Source organism: Carlito syrichta, unplaced genomic scaffold, assembly GCF_000164805.1.
Source record: "Carlito syrichta isolate Samal-C Ts95f unplaced genomic scaffold, Tarsius_syrichta-2.0.1 Scaffold303144, whole genome shotgun sequence".
Classification (NCBI taxonomy): Eukaryota; Metazoa; Chordata; class Mammalia; order Primates; family Tarsiidae; genus Carlito; species Carlito syrichta.
Window position 1 is genome coordinate 532,760 of NW_007247240.1, and position 19,117 is coordinate 551,876.

At 44.9% G+C, this 19,117-nt stretch overlaps 1 protein-coding gene across 1 annotated transcript in view; it reads left to right on the forward strand.

Annotated features, from left to right (window-relative positions):
* The window catches only part of LOC103260223 (beta-1-syntrophin-like), a 139,896-nt gene that overhangs the window by 13,249 nt on the left and 107,530 nt on the right, over positions 1 to 19,117 (forward strand). The window contains exons 6-7 of the mRNA XM_021712238.1: positions 7,403 to 7,562; positions 8,560 to 8,798. Of these exons, the coding sequence (XP_021567913.1) occupies positions 7,403 to 7,562; positions 8,560 to 8,798 (399 nt within the window). The remainder of the gene's footprint in view (positions 1 to 7,402; positions 7,563 to 8,559; positions 8,799 to 19,117) is intronic.

A 19,117-nucleotide genomic window follows, 5' to 3' on the forward strand; every position in this document is an offset into this window, starting at 1 on the left:
TCCACTCACCTCAGCCTCCCAAAGCGCGGGATTACAGGCTGAGCCACCAAGCCCAGCTAGGGTATGTTTTTAACCTAACGTTTTTGGAGGGCCTAGCAAGGATCTTTAACCTAACAAGGTCGAGGCTGCGGTGGCCACAGTGAAACTGCCACTGCACTCCAGCCTGGGTGACAGAGTGAGCCCTCAACTCTAAAAAGAAAAAAAAGAACGGCAGGTGAGGGAGGAGCCATGTGGATATCTGGGGTCAAGTGAATCAGGCAGTGAGAACAGCCTGTGCAAAGACCCTGAGGCCACAATGTGCCTGCTGAGCTTGGAGAAGAGTAGAGGCCACATAAATGTAGGGAATGGCGGGCGGCACATGTGCAGCTCTGTGACCTCAGTGAGGACTGGAGCTTTCCTCAGAGAGGCGGCTGGTGAGGAGAATAATGCCCCCTCCCTAGAAGTCTACGTTCTGATCCCCAGAACCTGTGAATCGCTACTTCGTGTGACACAAGGGACTTTGCAGTTGTAATTAAGTTAAAAATTCTCAGACAGGGAGATGATCCTGGATGATCGGGTGGCTCCAATTTAATCACACAAGTCCTTGAAAGGGGAGTCAGGGAGGACTCAGAGAGCGGCGCTGTGGAGACCTTGACTCTGGCTTTGAAGGCCGAGGCCGAGGGCCCATAAGCCTAGACATGCAGGCAGCCTCCAGAGGCTGTGAATGGGACAGCCAGCAAGAAAAAGGAGACCTCAGTCCTACAACTGCAAGCAACTGAATTCTTTTCTTAAAAATTAATTAATTTGGGAGCTGGGCTTGGTGGCTCAGCCTGTAATCCCGTGCTTTGAGAGGCTGAGGTGAGCGGATTGCCTGAGCCTGTGGGTTCGAGACCCGCCTGGGCAGCTTGGCTAGACCTCATCTCTACAATAAATCAAAAAATCAGCTGGCTGTGGTAGCACGCACCTGTAGTTCTGGCTACTCGGAAGCCTGAGGCGGAAGGATCTCTGGAGCCCAGCAAGTTGAGGCTGCGGAGGCCGGGTGCGGCCACTGCACTCCAGTCTGGGCAACAGAGTGAGACTCCAACTCAAAAAAAAAAAAAACCCCAAAACTCACCTTTTAGCACCCAGTTGGCAGAATGGAAGTGAAATGAATATCGGTGAGTGAAGGGAAATCATGATTCTTCTAGGCAGTGCTGCCCAATCTAAGAGAAAGTCACTTGAGCACACAGTCTCAGCATAGGCTTATTTTCATATTTATCAGATGACTGCAGGGTTTGGTAGAAAGTCAGAAGATATAGGCCTTCATCTAGAAATTGATGCCCACTTTAACAGGACTATTTGTTCGTGGTGACTCATGTAGCAAGATGAGGTAAGACTTGCATTTTTTGAAATGTTGTCAGAAGAGCCCCTTCCCGAGTAATCGAAGAATATTTGAAGGGTAGGTACCTTCTTTTTCCCTTGACAGGTAGAGAGAATGAGATCTAGGGACAGAAGTGCCATGCCCAGGACTGGAGAGCCAGTTAGTGGCCGAACCCGAACTGAAGCCTGGTCCTGCCTCCCAGGGTCAAGGCTCTTTCTTCCACATCATCCCACTTCCTGGGACACTTGACTGTCGTTTCTGGGAAACGTATTGCTTATTTCATCATTTTGTGGCCTGTTTGAAAATATTGACAATCTTCCTCTGCTCCTTTCCTCGCCATGATGACCTAGGAAAATGCCATTAGGAGCAGGTCTATCCCAGGGCCACCAGCCTGGCCCCAGGTTGAGCATTCACCGAAAGTCTGAATATCCGGCTTTCTTGCCTCTGGCTGATCCCCTTTCTCCTTAATCACATGAGAAAATGTACATTTGTCTTCATGTCCCCTGAAGTCATGAAAGGCCTTGTTTCCTTCCTGTAATCTGGAAATTACTTTGTTGTTCGTTGTTGTTATTTTTAAGAAAACTTGTTAGAAGCCAGCCTGGTAGGAGAGTTGATTGGATTTGCCTAGAGCATTTCCTCATTAGTAGCTTGTGTATGCGTTTCCTTTCAAATGTCATCTGGCCAACCCAACAAAGATTGAATTGTAGCAACCTGGAACCCTTGAAAACTTGGACTTTACTGAACATTCTTTTGAAATCCTCCAATTGCCTGTCCATCGCTTAAAAAACTATGAACAAATGGAAAATGACTTGGGTTGTTATTTTAAAGACCACTGCTTACTCCTCTCCTCTTTTTTGCAGCTGAAGATTGGAATTTTAATTGCTCAACCATGACTTTTAAATCCTGATGACCCAAAAGGGCATGGTTTATTAATTAGTTCTGATCACTAGGCACCCGGATCCTGGGCCTGGCTGCTTCTTGCTGTGTTTCAACGGCTCTTTGCCTGAAATTGCTGTCTGTAAATGCATGGAGGGGGAGTTATTGACATGAGCAGCTCAGTTCTGCCCGACTCAACCCTCTATTATGAATCCATATTGTGATGTCCTAAAAGGCGTTTATTGAAATGGCCTGGTTTAATAGTTCAGGCTTGCAAAATCAAGCTCTCTTATGTTGCAGGCAGCAGCCTCTTAATTGGATGTTTTCTCCCAGCACATAAAAATATGGGCCTAAACGCACACACAAAAACCTCCAAACCGTTTCTTGTAAGTGTAAGAAATAGTATTGCTTCCTAGTTAAAAGTAAGGGCTCTGGGGTCAGTCAGCTGGATCTGCTCATCTTGTGCCATCTTCTGTTGCCCTAACATTGGGCACGTGACTTACACTCTCTCTGTTGCAGCGTCTCGTATGAAATGGGGGTGATGATAATGTGTGTATCCTAGGATGATCATGAGGTTCGAATAAGTCACTACCAAAAAACACGTAGCAAAGGATGTGGAAGGTGGCCATGGTGTTTTTTACCAAATGCCCTAACACGATGATTTGTATTCATGTGTTATAAAATCTAGCAAGTCCTGAAAGAATTAAAGATGTCTCCCTCTGCCAAAAGTTGAGTTGTTTCCTAATGTGTATATTCTTCTTCTCCCATAGTCATTGCCTCCTGTTGCCACCAATTTTTAACTGGATGGGTATAGAGCTGTCTAGGGTAAAGAATACATTTCTTTTCCAGCTAGTAACTTAACTAGTGGCCATATAACAGCTAAGTTCTGGCTGATGGGGCGTAAGAAAAAATAGTGTGACAGTTGCTGGTAAGTGGTCTTAAAGGAAGAAGGATTGCATGTTTTTCACTTCTTCCTCCTTCCTACTGATGGAAATTTGGCCATGAGGGCTGGAACTCCTGCAGCCGTCTGGATTGTTAGACGGCACACTGGGGAGTCAGAGAAGTTGGGAAACCCAAGTCCCGGACAACTTCAGGGAACAGAGCTGCCCTGGCAGCCCTTTTCTCTCACCCTGGACTTTCGGCAAATGAACAACAAACCTATGTATTATTTAATACATTAGTGTTGTGTAGTTATCGCAGACACATCTAGGCCTGAATGGCACCTTCCCCTCCCTGAATTAGACCATACCCTCACTATTTTGATTGCCATGTGTAGAAATTTTGGAAACTAAAGATCCATGGAAAGGCTTCACATACTCCTTGTTTCCTGTTGGAGCCGCCGCTTCACACGTGAGCATGGCCGCCTGCTTCTACTCCCTGCCTGCGGAAGCTCAGCCTCAGACCTCAGTGGGTGTCCAAAGAGGAGGGCTTGGCAAGAGTATTGTGCGAACAGTTGATGGCCAAGCCCTATAGAAATGACCTGCAGTCTGCCAGCAAGAAGAGACATTCTGACTATTTTAGTATTTCCTCTGTACCAGAAATCATGGCAGTTTTCCTTTGCTTTCTTTGTAGCACCCAAGAACATGTTTCTCACGTTTTCTAAGCATGTCAAGAAGAAGCAGGACTCTGGGGACAAGAGGGCTTTAAGCAGGAATGTGCGGATGTTACTTATTCTCCCTCAGGACAAGTACAGAAGAAAGTTCCAGAACCTCAGCATAGCTTCCTTAGGAAGAATGATGATAATCTTTTGACCTCCTTAAAATTGAAAACTTGTTTTCTGGTGGTTCCAGAGATCTCAGGGCACAGGGATTTTGCTGAGGCTTTCTCCAGCACTGTCGCAAGGCAGAGGTGATAGCTAAAGCTCTGAGAAGAAGCACAGGTTCTACGAAGAACCTCGGCCATCTGCCCCACCCAAAGTGTAAAGAAAGATGACGCCTTATTTCTGTCTTGATGCTGGAGTTCACATGCATTGCTCAGCAAAACCAGGTCAGGTACCCAGAACTTGTGAGCTGCTGTTCTCTTGGCATCGGGAAAGCTCTTAGGTGCTGCCGCATTCTCTTGAGCTTCCCTTCTGGGGCTCTAGCTAAACACATTCAGATTTTCTCACTCTTTCCTTCACATCTCTCAACCTCTGTTCCATATTTTCCATCTTCTTGTACCTTTATACTGTGTTCTGTATCATTTTTCTTATCAGTTGACTGATTTCCTCTTGGGACATACCTGTCTCTTGAAGTTTTGATTCTGGTATTATTATTATTACTAGACGCTGCGTTTGGTGCCTTTACCATTGTTAGGCCACTTAAAAAAATCATTTCTGGAAGATTCTCTCAAGCTTTCATTTGTTTCTGTAAACGTATTGTAGCTTTATATTATCGTGAGACTGTTACTGCTATTCGCTGTTTGTGCTGGTTCTTGTTCATGGTGCCTTGTTTCCTGGTGTGTGGTATTTTCTTTGATTTTGCGCCTGCTTATTGCTCTTGAAAATGATTCACCGGGATTCTCTGAAACCTGAGATGAGGTTGCTTTTCTCCAGTAAGGATTCACATTTGATTACTGAAGGCCCCTAGAAACTTGAGACCTCCTTAAACCAGTTTTAAGATTTAACACAAAGCACTCATATTATTGACTGACTTCCCATTTTTTTTTTTTTCTTTTTTTTTTTTTTTTTTGAGTTGGAGTCTCACTCAGTCACCCAGACTGGAGTGCAGTGGCCGCTCCTGGCCACCGCAGCCTCGCCTGCTGGACTCCGACGATCCTTCCACCTCAGCCTTCCAAGTAGCTGGAATTACAGGCATGCACTAATTTTTTGATTTATTGTAGAGATGAGATCTCGCCTGCCCAGGCAGGTCTCGAACCCGCGGACTCAGGCAATCCACTCACCTCAGCCTCCCAAAGGCGCGGGATTACAGGCTGAGCCACCAAGCCCGGCGACTTCCCATTTTCTAAGCCTGAACTTACTTTCACCATGGCCCATTTCTTATCATCTCTCATGAGCAGTGCCATCACGGCACATGAAAATGGACTGATAGATTTTGGCTAAATCTTTAAATTATCACACCTACCTTGTTTACTTATTTTCTCTGTCTTTATTTTCAGTTGGTTAGTTGAAAGGATTACTATATATTGAATATTATTTCCGATGGAGTATTCGTTCTTCAAGGCATTGCTGTGTCTTCTTTGTTAGTTCCCCTCATGCCATGCCACGTAGGAAGTGTCTGCTTGGTGAGTGTTTGTTTCCAGGCTGAGACTGGAAACTGAGACTCCCCATGCTGCTACCACGACTGGATCGAACCACCCATTTCTGGAATTCCTCATGCCTTTATATGCACATCATTTAGAGTGTTGTTGGGTCATCACTGACAGTAACTCCCATGGCCCTAGAAATGGTAGATCTACTACTAATATCATTTTCCTTAAGTACACCCAGTTTCACTCTCCAGGAGTTGTTCTTCCTAGAGTTGATCTTTGATTCTCACACTCTCTTGCTCATAGACTGCCATGACTAACACTGTAACCTATTAGCTTGTCATTTTGCAACCTTCATCTAGGTGATGTAGCCATATCTCAAGAGAGAATGTGATTTCTGGGCACTCAAATCCCAGATGCACACTTACTAGCCATGTGACCCCACATACACTAAATTTCTGAACCTCAGTGTGCAGCTGTGTGCAATGATACTAACCTGTGAAGGGTCACCTGCATCAAGCTGCTGGTGTTCACTAGAATTACAGTAGCCTGACAAGGAATTTCTTTCTAGCAAGATCTGAAAAGGGTAGGGTTTAATTCTTGGATTGCTTGTGAAGACTTGGAAACTCCATAAATAAAAGATACCTTGCCCATTTCTTCTCTAGAACTTAGTTTTCTTATATCTTACATTGAACCTTGAGTGGGTAATTTTGAAGCTTAAATGTGGAAATATATTTAAAGCACCTGGCCCAGTACTTGGCACAGCATTAAGTGTATGATAAATATTCCTTCTCTACCCCCTTCCAAATTGAGATCCAATCTACCTTTCCTTTGGAATTGCAAAAAAATTATAAATAAGATCATGTTATGTAAAAGAAGGATTGTTATTCTTAGTTCTACTTGTAAAGTCCTAGCTACTCTTTAAGGCCAAGTTAAAATGCCACCTACTCCATGAAGTATCCCTGGATTCTCACTCCTACAACACTCATCCCTACAATAATGCACTCTCTTCAACCCACCTCAGCTGATGCATGAATTTCCTATATATTAATAAGGGTAATTCTACAATACACAGAGCTAAGCAGTGTTCTGGCTTCCACTAGAATGAAAAAATTTAGTGTCCTCAAAAGAGGTCTATTTATTCCAGCCTCGGACAGCAGTATGTTCCTCTAAATTTTCTTCAGTCTGTCTGTGTTCCTCTTTAAATATATTGCCCAGAAATAGACAGTATCCCTTAAAATAAACAGTCCGTGAATAATATTTCTCCTTCTGTAACTGCAACCTGTGCTAGTAGGTTTGGGGCCACTATGGAGCTGTCTCCTCCGAATTGCACGTATGTTCTGTTAAAGCCCTGAAGTCTTTCATTAAAATGTGTGTTGGTGCCAGATGACTGCTCCACTGTCTTGTATTAATATGGTTGGTTTTTGATATCTGTTACGAGTTCCCACATATCCATGTCACATGCATCTGGGTGTATTTGATCTGCTTGTTAAATCGTTGCAAGCCCGACCTGTCTTTCAACGTCCTAGATCCATTTTTTTTCCCCCATGGGTTCTCCCGTGGCATTTCATTCTTGTTATAAAAATCAGCTCATTCTTCTTTGTGCTACAGTTTGCTTGTCTTGTATCCTGTCTTAGGTGGGTTCCCAGAAGCAGCGCTTCTAACTAGGGGGGTTGGGCGGTGAGTCTGCAGCCTCGCAGGCCTGGCAGCCTCTGTTGGACCGGGAGTAGGGTGCGACAATGAGTTGTCCTCAGCCAACACAGCAGTTAGGATATGGCCAGCGGGCTCTAGATGGGACATCAGCGGTGTCCGCCATGGCAGCCATTCTCTTGTACCTCTCGAGTGTGGAGGCTCCGGGTTGTTCAGCTCTGGGGTCTCCATAGTATCAGCTCCCTGCCTTGCACAGTGAGGGCGCCAGTTTGTGGAACCGAGTCATTGAAGGTGGGAGGAAACGCCCCCGAGTTTGCGCTCATTCCCCTCCACTGCCGTTTGTAATCACAGTTGCTGCGGGGGGCTTAGCCAAATACCCTCCAAGCAGCAGAAAACGCAGTGTGTAGGTGATACAGAGAAGAATATGGACGTGTATGTTGCACGCTCCAAGGATCTGGTTGCCCGTCAACTCAAAAGCTGTCTAAAGACCAACTACTCAAATTCAGAAAAGGCAAAAACCCTTTCAGGCCAAGGCAAACATACCAAAGAGCAGAATTTCAGTCTGCTCCACTCAGCTCTTCAATTATTTTGTTTTTTTAAAAAGTTTTGTAGAAGTCATTCCCCCACATGGTTAAAGGTGAAAATGCTATAAGATGGCAATACATGAATAGTAAAGGTCTATATTTCTTTATCATCAGGGCTTTTATTTCCACTCCTCAGAGCTAACTGCTGTTAACATTTTCTTATACTTCTATCCAGAAATAATCGTAGATATACAAACACATATATTTATGATTTTATACACAAAACTGTTGTAGTATATGTACTGCTGTCTCTTTCTCCCCCACTAATAATAGATCTCACAGATCTTCCCACATCAACACATCTATATAGATCTCACTTTTTAAAAGAATGGCAATATATAAACGTCTTACAATTTATGTCATCTGTCCTTTTTTTAGTGAACATTTAGGTTGCTTCTGGTTTTCAGCTCTGACAAATGATGTTTTTGCTATTACGAATTTTTGCCACTACAAAATGGATTCTTATGTATATTCTTTGTATCTATGTTCTTAGCGTTGTTATGCTGAAAACCCCACCCCTGCTTCTCAGCAGGAAAATGGTGTTGTGGGTAGTGAATGTGGCTTCCAGATTCCTTTCAACTACGTTGAATAATGTGCCTTTTAGTCCAAGTTACATTTTCTCACCCTCTACCTAGTTGTTTCAGCCCTCCCCCCCGCCCCAAAATGCAGCTTGTAGTCGGGAAAGACAGACATTGTCACAGTTGAGATAAGCTAGAAGCAGTTCTCAACTGCAGGACATCACAACGACAAGTTCTAAGAACGATGGTGGCATATAATTGAAATAATAGGGTGATGATGTGGAGAGGAGTGGAACTTCTGAGTCCTATCCAGAATCTAAGGGGCTGGGCACAAAGAGCTTATCCGATGCGAGTTCCTCGCAGAAGCACGGTTGGACGTTTCAGAGTCGCCTTGCTGTACTGAAAGGCCCTTGTCTTCTTGCTTGCAGTGAAGTACATGCGGGAGGCCACGCCTTACGTGAAGAAAGGCTCCCCAGTGTCCGAGATCGGCTGGGAGACTCCGCCACCGGAATCCCCCCGGCTCGGGGGGAGCTCCCTGGACACTGTGTCATCGCAGTCCTTCTCCTTCCTCAGAGACCAGAAGAGCATCCCCCTCAAAATGTGCTTCGTCACTCGGAGTATGGCCTTGGCTGACCCTGAGAACAGGTAAAGAGGGCCAGGCTCCCCTCCTGTCTCCGCAGCTCCCGGCCTTGGGGCCAAAGGGGGGCTTTTGCCAGGTGGTGCTGGTGTTCTGAAAACACTCCTTGGTTTCCAGAGAACCTCACAAAGGAGCGGTGCTGAGTGTGTGTGTGTGTGTGTGTGTGTGTGTGTGTGTGTGTGTGTGTGTGTGTGAATCTTCATGCTGAGCACTGGTTTTGAAAAGAGTTGAAAGACTTGCATCAGGATCCTGAATGTCTTTATGGGTCCTTCTACTGCCAGGCCATGTGACTTTGGGCAAGTTTCTGAACTCATGAAACCCCAGTTTGGTTATCTGTAAGACGAGAAGAATTGAAAGAGGTACTTTATTGGGTTGTGAGGATTAAATGAGGAAATCTGTAAAGTCCTTAGCAGAGGAGATCCTTCCGTGATAAGCGATAGTAATATTTCTTATCAATGTTAGTGAGAAGCAAATTCCGCTCTGGGCCTCAGTGCCTCCGGGTGTGTACTTGGAGGGTTGGATGAGAGAAACAGTGAAGCTGTTTTCTACTCTGAGTCTCTCTTTATGCTCAAGAGAGCAAAAGCGATGGCTTCAGTCCAAGCCTGGAATGCTGTTTCCAAAGTCTGTCTGTACATGACTTTGGCTGCCATGGGCTAGATCTCTCACCCAACCCATGGCAATTCCGAGGAGAGCCGCTCCAGGAAGTAACTATTTGGGGTCTCTCTCTCTCCCCCAGAAAGTCTTACCTTAACTCACTTGAACAGGAAACACATCTTGGAGGAAAATGGAAGATAGAAAGAGAAGAGAGCAAGGAATTTGGCAGATGGGGAATCTTGGTGACCTTCGCCTCCGTGTTACAGGGCTAAAAATAGGAGCAGCCCGCTGGCCCTTATTTGGAACATGTGTGGGACAGCTGCAACCCACCCGAATGGAAAGTGCTTGGCAGGGTCTGCAGTGGCTGATGAGGGAAAACTGTGGGGAGCGGTGCAGGGAGAAAGTTGCCTCCTTGGCTCCCAGCGCGGCGTATTTTTTTCTTCTCGCCCCCGTCAGCTCATTCTAAGGAGGCCACTCGACACTTAGATGTTCAGGAGGGTCCTTCCGCCCCTCTGCCCCCACCCGCCTGTGTCAGTTTGACTGCACAGGGATCAGCCAGTCGTGCAGGAGCCAGCGAGTGTCAGCAGGAGAGTCAGAGCAGGCAGGCCAGGAAGGAGGTGGGTTCGTTGCTGGTCTGCTCCCATCCTGTTCCCCTACCTGCGAGAACAAATTGACTTTTTTTTTGAGTTGAGGTCTCACTCTGTCACCCAGGCTAGAGTGAAGTGGCACGCTCCCGACCACTACAGCCTCGACCTGCTGGGCTCCAGCAGTCCTTCCGCCTCAGCCTTCCAAGTAGCTGGAACTACAGGCACGTGCTACTGTGCCCGACTAGTTTTTGATTTACTGTAGAGACGAGGTCTTGCCAGGTTGCCCCAGCAGGTCTCGAACCTGCAGGCTCAGGCCTTGGCCTCCCAAAGTGCTGGGATTACAGGCTGAGCCACTGAGCCTGGCCTAGATTGACCTCTGCTAATTTCCTGGGCCTGCCATTGATGTGTCTGGCCTCCTACTCACTCAATAAAAAAATTCTTTCTCCCAAGAATCTGATGTTGAAGATTTGTGATGAATTCGGTTTGTATGGAGTGCCTAACCTGTACTATGTGTTATGCTAATTAATTGAGGTCAGAGACTGCAGAGTGGTAGCCTACAGATGTCTCTGCCCACAGATACGTTTTTAATAGTCTATCTGGCAGTTTCTTTTTTTTTTTGAGTTGGAGTCTCACTGTGTCACCCAGACTGGAGTGCAGTGGCCGCTCCCGGCCACCACAGCCTCGACCCGCTGGGCTCCGGCGATCCTTCTGCCTCAGCCTTCCAAGTAGCTGGAACTACAGGCATGCGCTACCACGCCCGGCTAATTTTTTGGTTTATTGTAGAGATGAGGTCTTGCCAAGTTTCCCAGGTGGGTCTCGAACCCACGGGCTCAGGCCATCCACTCTTCTCAGCCTCCCAAAGTGCGGGATTACAGGCTGAGCCACCAAGCCCAGCTTCTATCAGGCATTTTAATGGTCTACCCAGTGGTGGGTTTTTTTTGTTTTTTTTTTTAACTAACTAGTAGTGTTTTAAAGAAATTTGATTTAGTTGTCATATTGAATAATTGGGAAATTTCACATTTAAAAAGCCAGGTTTCTGCTTTTCTAAAAAAATATAGCTGGGCTTCAAATCCATGCCTATAGAATGGGTAATAGTGTCAGTTTACTATTTCCAGAAAAAGGCAGAGACAAAAATCTTCATGGAGTATTGTAGAAGCGAGCGATGCACTGGGGAGAAAATTCCGGTAGATGATTTCTAGGGTTCATTCCAGCAGCAGACTTACATGCAATAACCTTACTCCAGGATTGTTTAATTACGTTTTAAAGATATTTTAGGAGATGGCAGGCCTTATCCAAACATTGGGAACCTCACTCTGTGGGTCAAGCCCGCAGAGGAGAATGAGTTTTAAACTAAGTTCATGTCGGTGCTCTTCGAGTTCACCATGGTGAGGGCACGTGGGCCCCCCGGGAGAGGCCAAGCCTGCTCTGCTAGGGTCTGAGAGCCAGCAGGCCAGAGTCAAACATGAGAACCCAGCTAGGCCAGCGGGTTTTGAAGGGACTTCAGGTCCAGACAAGGAGATTTGGGCCCAGTAAGGCTTGCCCCTGGTTGAGGAAGAGACGAAAAGAAAAAGGAAATGAATATTCCATGGAACTCCCGTTACATGCTGGACAGAGTAAGGTGTACCAGTCAGAAATATGGAATCTGCAAGACCAACTGTATGCTGAACGCAAGAGACACACCTAGCAAAGCAGTTGTAAAAGGTAAAAAATACAGAGGCGGGCAAAAGCACCCAAGGCAAATGCACACCAGCAACAACAACAAGCACCAGTTTTTATCTCGATGTGAGACAAGATAAAGTGCAGTCTGAACAAGCATAAATGAGAAGGAAGGACTGGCATAAGCTGAAGACCAGAGTTCACAAGCAACAGACAGAAGCTATAAATGCATGCCAAATAACACATTAGAAATTTTTATAGCAAAAACTGCAGAAGATGTGAGAAGAAATAGAAATATACTCATACTGGATATTCCAAATAACAAATCTCTGTTCAATGCCAGGTAAATAAGGACAAAAGATAAATACATTAGTCCCTCCTTGTCTGCAGGAGATAGTCTAAGACCCCCATGGATGCCTGAATCCATAGTATCAAACCTGATATATACGTTTTTCCTTTACATACATACCTATGATAATGCTTGATTTGTGAATTAGACACAGTAAGAATCAAAAACAGTAACTACTAATAAAATAGAACAATCAAAGCAATACACTATGGTAAAAGTCATGTGAATGTATTCTCTCTCTCTCTCTCTCTCTCTCTCTCTCTCTCTCTCTCTGTGTGTGTGTGTGTGTGTGTGTGTCTCAATATTTTGTAGTACACCTTTATTTTGGGACCACAGTTGACCCCAGGTAACTGAAACTGCAGAAAGTAAAATTGTGCATACAGGGTGACTTACTGTGAGAATATAGATGCCCCAAGCTGCATAGTTAATAAGATAGATCTGGATACATCACAGACTTTGTATTCTGATGATAGAGAGCACACTTTCCTTTCAAGTTCATGAAGATCATTCACATAATTAACCATAGACGAGGTCACAAAGAAAATTCAGTAAATTCCATAAAGAAGAAATAATATAAGTAGCATCCTCTGGTGATGATGGAATAAAACTATGTAAAATAACTCTTGGGTCAAAGGGGAACCATAAATTACAATGATAGCATTTCTTAAAAAGTAAATGATAATGAAAACAATGCATGTATTAAATAGGAAAGAGAAATAAGAATAACAAAAGAGTGTGGAGTGTAGATTCAGCTGGACCCACAAGGGAATCTTAGCTGTGCCCTCATGTGTGAATTTGAGCCAGGTAGCCATGCTCAGTAACTGGCACCATACCCTCAAAGTCAGAGACGATGAAACCTAGCAGAGAATTGAGCGTTGATGCAAGCGGCAGAGCTTGGATTCAAACCCAGACCTAGCGATGCCAAGCCCAGTTCTGAATCATCACCCCTGTTGTTCCAACCCCAGCACACGGCAGCACAACTCACCTGAACTGCAAGTTCCTCGGCCAGGAGCTTATGGTCTCTTGGGTGCTAACACTGAAAACTGGTGACAAAGGCCACAACATCGCAGGGCTAACCCTTAGTTGGTGACACACAGCTGCTTGTAGTTTGTGTTGAAAACTCGAATGTTTGGCTTCTCGAATAGAAACACCATAGAACCGCAGGCAGGATTGCTGCCCTTTCTGTGAAAAAGGTCATCCAGCAGGCACCAAATCTGTAGAAATATGTCTCTGCTAGTAGATGTCAGTGACTACAACATGTTTTTAAAACTCTGCCGCTTCAGCATCTCATTTTTCACATTCAGCTCTTTGCCTTCACAGCCACTGCCCTGGTCCAACCCCACATCCTTGGTCCTTCAAAGCATGTGGGCACATTCCCACCGGGTGCTGGGTCACGGTTTGCTCCTCCCTGTTTCCCGTATCTACTCTACCCCAGCCAATGGGAGGAATGGGAAACCTCACGTTCACCCATCTGGTCAGAAAGGCTCCCTGGCACTCGCACTGGTATCTGAACTCCTTAGGGTCACATAAGAACCCCCTCTGGTCTCGATCTTCCCCAACTGTCTGTTCAAGTTCATCCCCACCTCATGCTTGTGCTCCAGCAAACCCTAATAGTGTGTGTACTTCCGATCATTATTTTCCTGACAACTTCCTGCTTCCCCTTTAAGCCTCCCGGCAGGCAGTCTCCTTGGACACCAGTGTCTGGCTACACTGCCTGTGTGTCGATCCGTCCATAACAGCATCCTTCATGATGCCTTGCTGTTCTTCTCTTACATGCCTACTCAGTTCTTACATCATAAGCCTCTTGAAGTCTGGGGCCACCTTTATTTTCATTTTACTACCCCATTTTACTACCCTAGCTTTCTAAGACTTTGGCGTTCAAAATATTTTTGTCAATGCATGATAAAGGGTATATTTAAATGTCCGTTTTTGGTATTTTTACTTTAAAATTTTCTTTCTAAAAAATCTCCCACTAAATAACCTTGAAAATAAGAGGATAAATAAAGCATAGTTCTCTCCTGACAGACATAGGAAGCTTAGAGAGACCGGGTGTATCCATTAACAATGCCCGCCCCTGGGTTGAGAGCAGCTGTACCACCATGGGCAGTTAATGAGGCTCCAGCCGTGAGCACGTGGACTGCTGTGTAACAGACCCCACTGCAGATTTCCGTGCTTAAACTATGGGGAAATTTGCACGATATCTCTTGGAAAATGTGTGCATCTCTGTGGTACACAAATGAAAAATTTGACGAAGACACTGTCCTGGAAACGGAAAAGCTATGCTTGGCACACCATGATTCAGAGGGGTGTGATCTCTGATGAGTCCTGTAGGACACCTAGATATGTTGTCACAGAGTGCCCCAGGGATGTCACCACAAGGCAGTGCCTGAGCTTTAGCTGCAGGAGATCAGAAACTTGACTGAGTGGGCACCTTGTGAGTGGATCCACCACTAAGGGCTTGGCTTGCATAGAACAAATAGCAGAATTCTGTTAAGATGGACCGTGCAGTTGTCGAGTAGAAGGAAATACTCACGTGGGAGGACCTATATGTTCTCGCGTTGTGGGCAGGCTGCATTGTAAATAAATGTAAGAGAATATGAGGACACTGAGTGACTCGAACAACGTGGAATTTCTAGGCAGCCCAAGCAATGCATTCTCTTCATGAAGACAAGCTACATGAGATTTTAAATTGTCGCAGAAGGTATCTGGTGAGGGCGGAACCTCTAGAAGGGGTGCCAAGAGGCCTTAAGGCGTATCTTGTGGACAGGGAAGCTGAAAGCCTTCCTTTCCAGGGTGCAGAGAGCCTTGCCAAGGTGACTGTGATGTAAATTTCTGCTTTGCCAAGACTCCTTCTCCTCTGAGCGGTATATAAACCATCTGAGGTTTCCCATGTGGGTCTCCCTTGTCCTTTCATAGCTGATTTATACCCTTCCGTTCACATGACTCTTTCTTCCTAAACGCATCAGAACAGTGAGGCTGTTTGTTGCTTATCAAGTTTAACCCCTCTCCAGTCCTGGCTCCTTGAAGTTGCTCTCACAGCACCTTGTTCAGAATTGTAGATGATACCAATATTTTGGTTGTACATTTATAGACAGAGGACCCTTGGTGACTACCAAAAAAGAGGAATCGTTTCACTTGTTTAGCCTTATCTCCTTCTCTCTCTAGTTTTTGGGACACATTATTGCCTCCCAGGCTTTACATAGAACTCTGAGCTGTACTCATTAAACTTTGAATGCTATTGAACAATTCCCTCTGTTAGTGCATCCAGCATGAAGATTCATGAGGTGCCTGTCTTTTCTCCTGCCCATGTCTTTGTTGGTGAAAGTGCTTCTCCTATTAAGAGGCTCACAGAATATGTATTTTCTGAATCTGTTTTTTTATTCTTTGTTGGACACGTCATGGTAGCTTCATGATGGAAACTATCACCAAGAACTGATGATTAATGTTGCACTCTGGAAACAATAGAAATGTGAAATCAGTGTGTGCTGGTGCTATAGTAAGTGGTCACATTTTATATATCTACAACAGAGGTCCAGATTAACTACATGTTAATATTACTCTAGAGTTGAAGTTGGAAAATATGGGCTTAAATTCCAATTCTGCTGCTTATTACCTTTAAATTTGGATAAAATATCCAGTCTCTCTGATTTCCAGGTTCCTTATATGCTATGGTGTGAATGTTTGTGCCCCCTCACCCAAAATTCATGTTTTAAAACCTAATCTCCAGTATAAGAATATTAAGAGGTGGGGCCTCAGGGAGGTGATTAAGTCATAAGGTCATTTCCTCATGAGTGGGGTTAGTGCCCTTGCAAAGGAAAATGAAGGGAGGCTGTTTTCCTCTTCCACTATGTGAGGACACATAGACGGCACAATCTATGAGGAATGGGCCTTCATCAGACACCAATTCTGATGGTGCCTTGATCTTAGATTTCCCATCCTCCAGAACTGTGAGCATTAAAGTTGCGTTGTTCATAAACTACCTAGTTTAAAGTACTTTCTGGTAGCAGTTTGAACAGACTAAAACAGAAATTGGTATTGAGATGCAGGGTGTTGCTATAGCAAATGCCTAAAAATGTAAAAATGACTTTCAGACTGGGTAATGGTAGAGGCTAGAATTCTGAGATCCATTCCCATGAAAGAATACATTAGGGCATCCTGGTGAGGGCTCAGAAGATGAGTGCTGAAGAGAAAGTCTCAGTCTTTTTACAGATTACCTAAGTGGTGATGACCAGAATATTGGTGGAAATATGAATGGTAAAGATAATTCTGATGCGGTCTCAGATGGAAATAAGGAATGTGGCATCGGGCAGTGGAGGAATGGCCATCTTTGTTATAAAAGTGTCAAAGAACTTGGCTGAATTGTGTCTGTGTCCTAGTGTTTTGTGGAAGAAGGAACTTGTGAGCAAAGAAATAGAATATCTGATGGAAGAAATATCCAAGCAAAGTGCTGCGGTTGTGGCATGGCTTCTTTTGCCTGCTTGCAGTAAAAGGCAAGAAGAGAGATGTAAACTGAAGATGGAATTTATGATCCAAAGACAAGCAGAAACTAAGGGTTAAGTTAAAGTCCTCAGCCTGGTCATGTTGTGAAGAATGAAAAAGCAGGTTGAGGAGAGCACACGCAGAGTTTAGCCAGGCGAACCTTTGATAAGGGGGTGAGCGTGGACAGGTGCAAGTCAATGCCACTCATCACGATGATGGAAAAGTGACCCTGAAGGCATGCTGCAGGCTTCCGCTGCTGCTGCACACACCGCAGGCCCAGGTTGCCAGGGCCTGAGGAACAGAACAACTTCAAGGAGCTGCTCTGTGCATTTGGTCCCTTGGCCACCCTAGCCATGGCTCTAGAGGGCCCAGGTGTGGCTCAGACTGCCCTTCTGAAAGACACGGGTAGTAAACCTTGGCAGTATCTGCATGGTCCCGTCTACACCAGCCTTGGTTGCACAAACTGAGAGCATGGCTGCCTCCAACTGGGTTTCAAAGGTTGTCCCGGATAGCCTTGGGGCCCAGGCAGAAAACTGCAGAGAGCCCTAATTAGGACAATGCCCAGCAAAACCCCTGGAGGCAAGGCTACCTGGAGCTGTGGAGGCCCATCCTGCCATCCCAGTGTGTCTGGAAGGTGGACTTACGTCTAAGATTATTCTGAGGACATAAGATTTAGTGCCTGCCTTGTTGGGATTGGATTTGTCCAGGATCTGCTATTCCTTCCTTCCTTCTTATTTTTCCCCTTTGGAATGGGAATGGCTATATTATTTTGAAAGTGAATAATGTGTTTGACTTCACAGGCTCTCAGCTGGAGGGGAATTTGCCTCACAACTTTGAGTCTCACTTTGAGTCTGATTTAGAAGATTATTTTGATAAGACTTCGGACTTTAAAGTTTTGAGTTGATGTAGAGCTGAGTTAAGACTTTTGAGGCTACTGGGATTAAGTGAATGTACTTTTCATATGAGAAGGACATGAACTTTGGGAGGCCAGGGGCAATATGCTTGTTTGTTTGTTTTTGGGAGTTTTTTTGAGTTGGAGTCTCACTCTGTTGCCCAGACTGGAGTGCAGTGGCCGCTCCCAGCCACCGCAGCCTCGGTCTGCTGGGCTCCGGCGATCCTTCCGCCTCAGCCTTCCAAGTAGCTGGAACGACAGGCGTGCGCTACCACACCCGGCTAATTTTTTGATTTATTGTAGAAATGAGGTCTCGCCAAGTTGCCCAGGTGGGTCTCGAACCCACGGGCTCAGGCAGTCCACTCACCTCAGCCTCCCAAGGCGTGGGATTACAGGCTGAGCCACTGAGCCCAGCTAGGGGCAATATGCTATGCTCTGTATGTTTGTCATCGCCAATGTACTGGTATTAAGGGGGAGGGGCTTTGGGAGGCGATTAGATCATGAGGGCTCCACCCCCATGAGAGGATGAGTACCTGTGTGAAGAGTTCTCCAAGTGTGCCTGTTGTTCCTTCTGCCACATAAGGACCACATAGTGGAAACCATCTGTGAGGAATGGGTCCTCACTGGACACCAAATCTGCTATTGCCTTGATCTTGGGCTTTCCAGTCTCCAGAATTTTAATTGGTAAGTTTATGTCGTTTGTACATCACCCAGTCTAAGGTATTTTGTTATAGCAGTCCAAACAAGCTATAGCATTGTATATAAAATGTGGCTGTCAGTACTGACCATGTGTGATTGCTGTCATAATTAGATGACTTAATGTGGGCATTGTCTAATTCTGGTGGGATAACCATGCATCAATGTAGCTTTCAGTCAAAATATCCTCATTACTGAGAGCAAGGAAAGGGGAGATTTTTGGTTTGTTTTTGTTGTTTTGTTTTGTTCTCAGAACCCAGCAGAGCAAACTTTCTAGGTCATGTTCTCAAGCTGTTGAGCAGAGATTATTTCATAAGACATTCTTTCACAGACATTTTAAAATCTTTTGAGGTTTTGGCTCTGCAGGGAGCTCAGTTTTGGTTTCCCACCCCAAGGGTGCTCGTAGGCCTTAACTATCACCTCTGTGTCAAATTTCAAGTCCCAAGCCCACCCACCACTACCTGATCCCCTGCCTGCTACTTGTCACAACCTACCCCACCTCACTTTTCCAGAGACACCTCGTGATCACCTTAAACACTCAGCATCCCGATCTTCAATGCCACCCCTTCCTTCTCTTTTTTGACACTTGGGAGTTTTCTTTTATTTCCTGTGAGGTTAGCGTTACATTAAGACACAAGGAAGCAAACTTTTCTTATTATACTTTATCTAACACATCCAGGTGTCAGAAGTAGAAGAGTTCCTGAATTTGTGTAGACCATCTTGTGTAGATGGTCTACACAATTGCTTGTGATTGGCTCTGTGTGTTCCTGAACAAAAGTCCATGTTCTGTTTTTTCAACTGTAATTTAAAAAAAGAGGTTAACCTTGTATCATCAGATTTAAAACTAAAACAAACAAAAACTATGAACATTATCTTTTGGATAATTACCTCTTCCATTTTAAATTATGGATTGTCCAGGAGCACTATTTTGGTCATACTTATCCTACTATCTGTCCATCTATATATCTATCATCTATTTGTCTATTTTGATCATGCTTACCTATCTATGTATCCATCCATCCATCCATCTTCTAGTATTTTCTTCTTATTTGGACAACCCCAAGTGAAATACTT